Source organism: Somniosus microcephalus, chromosome 22, assembly GCF_052327205.1.
Source record: "Somniosus microcephalus isolate GS21.2 chromosome 22, FLI_Smic_1.0, whole genome shotgun sequence".
In the NCBI taxonomy this organism is placed as follows: Eukaryota; Metazoa; Chordata; class Chondrichthyes; order Squaliformes; family Somniosidae; genus Somniosus; species Somniosus microcephalus.
Genome location: NC_141008.1, coordinates 50621981 through 50628770, shown reverse-complemented (window position 1 = coordinate 50628770; position 6790 = coordinate 50621981). Strand labels below are relative to the sequence as shown.

General features: G+C 52.9%; 1 protein-coding gene across 1 annotated transcript in view; it reads right to left on the bottom strand.

The window, feature by feature from the left end:
• Positions 1-6790, bottom strand: part of tbx4 (T-box transcription factor 4) — a 99339-nt gene that overhangs the window by 34480 nt on the left and 58069 nt on the right. Inside the window, exon 5 of the mRNA XM_085964694.1 lies at positions 3979-4131. Coding sequence (XP_085820820.1) covers positions 3979-4131 — 153 coding nt within the window. The remainder of the gene's footprint in view (positions 1-3978; positions 4132-6790) is intronic.

Below are 6790 nucleotides of genomic sequence, written 5' to 3'. Positions count from 1 at the left end.
CTTTCAAACGTATAGAGAACGGACAGACAGACAGACAGAAGAGCCGCTTTATATATATACTAGCTGGGGAGCCCCGCGTTGCGAGGGCAATTTTGGGGCGTGAGGGCAATTTTGGGGCGTTTGGTCTCCCTGCCCCTGTGTGTCCCCCCTCTCCCTGTCATGTCCTCTCCCTGTCCTATCCCTCCCTCCCCTCTCTCCCTCCCCTCCCCTCTCTCCCTCCCTCCCCTCTCTCCCTCCCCCCTCTCCCTCCCTCCCCTCTCTCCCTCCCTCCCCTCCCCTCTCTCCCTCCCCTCCCCTCCCCTGTCTCCCTCTCCCCCCCACCCCTCCCCCACTCCCCTCTGTCCCTCTCTCCGGCCCCTCCCCCTGCCTAGCGAGCCCCGCGTTGCGAGGGCAATTTTGGGGCGCGAGGGCAATTTTGGGGCGTTTGGTCTCCCTGCCCCTGTGTGTCCCCCCTCTCCCTGTCATGTCCTCTCCCTGTCCTATCCCTCCCTCCCCTCTCTCCCTCCCCTCCCCTCTCTCCCTCCCTCCCCTCCCCTCTCTCCCTCCCCCTCTCTCCTTCCCTCCCCTCTCTCCCTCCCTCCCCTCCGCTCTCTCCCTCCCCTCCGCTCCCCTGTCTCCCTCTCCCCCCACCCCTCCCCCGCTCCCCCACTCCCCTCTGTCCCTCTCTCCGGCCCCTCCCCCTGCCTAGCGAGCCCCGCGTTGCGAGGGCAATTTTGGGGCGCGAGGGCAATTTTGGGGCGTTTGGTCTCCCTGCCCCTGTGTGTCCCCCCTCTCCCTGTCATGTCCTCTCCCTGTCATGTCCTCTCCCTGTCCTATCCCTCCCTCCCCTCTCTCCCTCCCCTCCCCTCTCTCCCTCCCTCCCCTCTCTCCCTCCCCTCCCCTCTCTCCCTCCCTCCCCTCCCCTCCCCTCTCTCCCTCCCTCCCCTCCCCTCCCCTCTCTCCCTCCCTCCCCTCCCCTCTCTCCCCCACTCCCCTCTGTCCCTCTCTCCGGCCCCTCCCCCTGCCTAGCGCCTGAGGTCCGGTGCCGTTGCTGAGGTCCCCCGCGTATCGCGCGGCTGATGGACGGCCGCTGCGTGCGGGCGGGCGGCGCATGCGCGGTGAGTGCGGGCGGCGCATGCGCGGTGAGTGCGGGCGGCGCATGCACGGTCAGTGCGAGCGGCCCGCGGGAGCCGGCAAGGCCGTTAGCGAGCGGGAAACTTCGGGCGGCGCGCCCGCGCTCCGTCCGCGACACCTGAGAGGGGGAAGTAGAGAGAGAGGGAAGAGGAGAAGGAGGGCAATTTTGGGGCGCGAGGGCAATTTTGGGGCGTTTGGTCTCCCTGCCCCTGTGTGTCCCCCCTCTCCGTGTCATGTCCTCTCCCTGTCCTATCCCTCCCTCCCCTCTCTCCCTCCCCTCCCCTCTCTCCCTCCCTCCCCTCCCCTCTCTCCCTCCCCTCCCCTGTCTCCCTCTCCCCCTCCCCTCCCCTGTCTCCCTCTCCCCCCTCCCCTCCCCTGTCTCCCTCTCCCCCCCCCCACTCCCCTCTGTCCCTCTCTCCGGCCCCTCCCCCTGCCTAGCGCCTGAGGTCCGGTGCCGTTGCTGAGGTCCCCCGCGTATCGCGCGGCTGATGGACGGCCGCTGCGGGCGGGCGGGCAGCACATGCGCAGTGAGTGCGGGCGGCGCATGCGCAGTCAGTGCGAGCGGCCCGCGGGAGCCGGCAAGGCCGTTAGCGAGCGGGAAACTTCGGGCGGCGCGCCCACGCTCCGTCCGCGACACCTGAGAAGGGGAAGTAGAGAGAGACAGAGAGGGAAGAGGAGAAGGGGAGAGAGGGAAGAGGAGAAGGAGAGAGAGGGAAGAGGAGAAGGAGAGAGAGAGAGGGAAGAAAGAGAGAGAGAGAAATTTTTTCAGCTTCAGGCCCCGAGTCCCCCCTACGCGAGGGTGAGGAGGAGGGGGGGGGTTGCTAAACACAATATAAAACTCAAATAAATTGTTAATTAATTGCCTAACACATAATTGAAATATTTACCTTAGTTCCCTAACACACAGAAAGTGTGGGGGAAAAAATTGTGGAAAATCAAGATGGCGGCCACTCACCTCGGTTCAGAAGGATAAGGCCCGCCCACACATGCACCGATTGGTCGACCGGTCAGGTCACCGAAGCGTAGGATTGGTCAATCGTCGAGTCACTCGACACTCAACTGTAGGAAGACCTCGACGTCACACGGTCGCTAATGAGATGCTAATGAGCGGAACGCTGAATGTTTTTGGGATACCGCGGGCGGGATTTTTGTCCGGCCGAAACGTAAATACGCCTATGACCGGTCCGGAATCGCAAGCTTTCTTTTGAGGCGACGCACGCGTCGGTACGCTCTGTAACTTCCAAACGTATAGAGACCAGGCGGACAGACAGACAGACAGACAGACAGAAGAGCCGCTTTATATATATAGAAGATAGATAGATATATACTGCAGCTCTTTTACAATGTTGCTTCCACCACGGTTTCTGTCTAGGAATGCCACTTTCCCACATTTTGGTTTTCAGTCAGGTGCCTGTTGTGATGGACACAGCTGTATACTGCGGGGCCAAATTGCTTAATAACCTACTTTTATGTCAATCTTATGCCACTAGCCCCTGATGTGCGAGTTTCGTACAGCTGACTGCAACCTCAACATCAACCCCCCCGATTTGCTATGGCCAGCAGCCAGGAAGACCCATTGTTTTACTGGGTCCTTCGCAGCATCGTGCTATCAGCACACATGATCAGTTCAGTATGCACTCTGATGCCAGCACTTTGCACATGTACACTGGCCAGTCACAGCCAGTTGTGTATGCGACAAAAACAACTTGCATTTATATAGCACCTTTAATGTAGTAAAACATCCCAAGGGGCTTCACAGGAGCGCAATCAGACAGAAATTGACACCCAACCAAAGAAGGCAACATTAGGACAAGACAACCAAATGTCAAAGAGGTAGGTTTAAAGCAGCGTCTTAAAAGAGGAGAGAGAAGTGGAGAGGCGAAAATGCCAGCATTAAGTTTGCAGCCAGTCTAAACCGAAATATAGACATAATAAACATGGGAGAACGGTAAACTTGGGTTACTAAAAGATCCTGCCTTCAAGGTAAAAGAGCCTGCAGAGTGTAAACAGGGGACTCCCACATCTACTTTAGTGAAACTGGCTCTCTTTTTTTATTCGTTCATGGGATGTGGGCGTCGCTGGCAAAGCCAGCATTTATTGCCCATCCCTAATTGCTCTTGAGAAGGTGGTGGTGAGCCGCCTTCTTGAACCTCTGCAGTCCGCGTGGTGAAGGTACTCCCACAGTGCTGTTAGGTAGGGAGTTTTTTTCTCTCTCGGTTGAATCGGCATATGCAGTCTAGCTGTACTCCACCAACTTTGTACCAAAGTGAGGTCACTGGGCGAGTGTAACAGTGAAATTACTAATTCAACAGTGAAATTACTAATTCAAGTTCCAGGAATTTTTATTCCCCGCCCCCCCCGTCGCGCACCCACCCCACAACTTCTTAACCCAACTTTCTTAACCCAACAGTATATTTTTAGGGGTCTCCGCTGCGGTTGGGGTGTTTACATCACGGAGTGTAGCTGAGGAGGGAGACCCACAAGTGACCAGTCGGTCCCACTCCTGTACTCTGAAAGAACATAAAGAAGTCTTAACGCCTCAGAGGCTGTGCAGGTTCCATCACACTTCAAAGGGCTGGTACAATCTCCTTCTATTCACCTCAACTCTGATCTCATGTTCCTTGTTTCTCACTCCACCTTCTCAGCCTTGACCTTGTGGTCCCGATCACATAATCCCGATCACTTACCGTGGCCCTGACCTCCGTCCCAATCTGGATGCAGTTACGGATAATAGGAGCCCAAACAGTTCGGAGCTGAACAATTCCTAGGAACACTCTTCACTCTAAGGTTATGCGAAAGCGGCCAGCAACAGGGACTGAATAGGTTCAAAAGAGGAACATTAAGAGGAGGCAAGAAAGGGCTTACCTTGTGATTCTGATATGATGTGACTGAAATGAATGTCGTCTCCGTGAATACATGGGTGGAAAAGGCAGTGTTTTTCGATCCAAAGGCATTATTTTCATCTGCTTTTACGATGTGCAGTCTTGGTTGGTACTTGTGCATAGAATTCAAAATGATCTGCGGAGAGGGAGGGGAAAGGCGTAATTATTAGAGTCATAAGTTATCGAGATAAATAGAAGGATGCTGTTCCCTGAATTATTTGTCCAGGTCCGTGCAGTGTGTGAAAGAACTGCAGCTCTGTCCTTCTAATCCTCTATCTGTCCCATTACAGCTCAGTGCTGTGGAGGAGCGTTGGCAGGAAACCATTGGTTTGATGGTCGGCTAAGGTCTGTGTAGCAGCAGCAGTTACATTACACGGAAATCATTCTAAATCATACCGTCGACCAACAACAGGACAACTGGGATTTCTCCTGGATGGGTTCACCAGTCGAGTGTGCGACGCTCCATTTTCAAGGTATTTCGTTTGCTTTTGGTCTCCCTTTACTATATAACACTGCCTGGCAGCCCCTTTCCACTCTCAGAAATATAGTCTAACGACCCTCTCCCACCCCCCTCCATCTGTGGCATTTCAACACTGACCAATGTGACGCATGTGAGACTGCATCAGGTGACCCGCTGTCCAATTTATTGCTCTCAGCCTGGCTCAGTTGCTCACCTCTCACTAGCTTGTGGATTCAAGTCCCACTCCAGAGACCTGGGTACAAAATCTAGGCTGAGACCCCCAGTGCAGTACTGCGAGATTGCTGCACTGTCGGAGGTGCCATCTTTCAGATGAGATATTAAACCAAAGCCTCGTCTGCCATCTCAGATGGACATAAAATATCCTGTGGCACTATTTCGAAGAAGAGCAGGGGAGTCCTGGCCAATATTGATCCCTCTACCATCATCGCTAAAAAACAGATTATCTGGTCATTACTGTTTGTGGGACCTTGCTGTGCGCAAATTAGCATTTCCAATATTACAACAGTGAAGTCCTTCATTGGCTGTAAAGCGCTTTGGGAGGATGTCCTGAGATGGTGAAAGGCGCTATATAAATGCAAGTTCTTTCTTTCCTCTCTGTGGAGATGTTTCTTGTGCCCGCTCACCAAATCCATTTGACGTCTTTGACATGTGATGAGTAACTTGCTTTGTGGGCACAAACGCACAACCTTTACCCCTTGTGCTGCCCAAAACAAACAGACTGTCAGAGGCCAGCTTCATGTTTGTCCCGGTTGATATCAGATTCCAGAATATGCTGTCAAGAGATGTGACCAAAGCCTCAGGCGCAAGTAGCAGAGAATTATTACCACATGCAATTTATCCACAAGTACCCTGATTAATAGTCTGTTAGGGCAGGTCCTAACTCATCTCGCACGAGACATCAACCCAGTGTTTAGAGACCATGTTCTCGTCTCCACTCACTGAGGCTGTCTGGAGTGGGGCTCGAACCCTTCACCTTCTGACTCAGAAGCAGGAACACTAAGGCTCGCTCCTGAGTAACAGTATTAACTGCTAAATGTCACTTTCATTTTTATTGTTGATTTCTTCCAGAGAGCAACAGGGACAACAGCTCAAAGAATGTTTGGAATGTTAGCAGCTCGAGAGCATTTCAGCTCAGCCCGAGCTCCTTTACACAGGAAAAAAAAAGTAATTTAAAGGGGACTTCTCCTATAAGGATGATTTCTGTTATGAGTCCAGACTTGTCACAAGTATTAATATCTTTGTTGAAGAAAATGGAGCTAAGTGTACTCTCAGCACATGGTAATGGGTCACTTGTTTTCCCACTGGTGATTTCTCCAGACAGTGATCTCAAAGTGAACTACTGTAAAGGTGTCAGCCGTGGCTCAGTGGGTCACACTCTCGCCTCTGAGTCAGAAGGTCATGGGCTCAAGTCCCACTCCAGGGATTTGAGCACAAATTCCAGGCTGAAACTCCAGTGCAGTGCTGAATGAGTGCTGCACTGTCGGAGGCGCTGTCTTTCTAATGAAATGTTAAACCAAGGCTCCGTCTGCCCTCTCAGGTGGATGTAAAAGATCCTATGGCACTATTTTGAAGAAAGCAGGGGAGTTTTCCTGGTGTCCTGATCAAAATTTATCTCTCAAGCAACGTCACTAAAACAGAATATCTGGTTATTTTTGTGGGACCTTGCTGTGCGCAGATTGGCTGCTGCGTTTCCTACATTACAACAGTGACTACACTTCAAAAGTACTTAATTGGATGTAAAGCGCTTTGGGACGTACTGAGATCATGAAAGCCGCTATATAAATGCAAGTCTTTCTTCCTTTTTCTATCCCTACCCCCATCCAATGTAACCGTACTGCTTTCCCAAAAGTAGGGACGGTCAGTGGATGGGTTGGCCCACTTTACTCTTGTGGTTCTCCTACCAACTGGTTACGCAGTAGCTCTGTCATAGACCCAGAAGCAGCAGATGACGTCTCTGACTTTGCAACCAGGGAATGTGACACTGGGAGGTGGTGGGGGTGGGGTGCTAATTAAAAGTGGGGAAGAAATAGGAAAAGAAAATTAAGCCACAAAAGAATGAGCCAAAATCCCAATTGGCTCACTCCACCAGCTGTGGTGCAGCACAGTAGACTGTAGGTCCACCGTCTCCAGTGCTGTGGATCCTGTCCCAGATTGTGGGGATATGGTCATTCATATAGTTAGCGCAGGCCACCAGCCTGCAAGAGTGTTTCAGAGGCACCCGCCTAGATCGACCTTTCAAAGGCACAGTGGCTCAAAGTCATTCCACCGGGGGTCCTCCAGAGTCCCTTTCCCGCCCAAAGAACCAGCCGCCTAA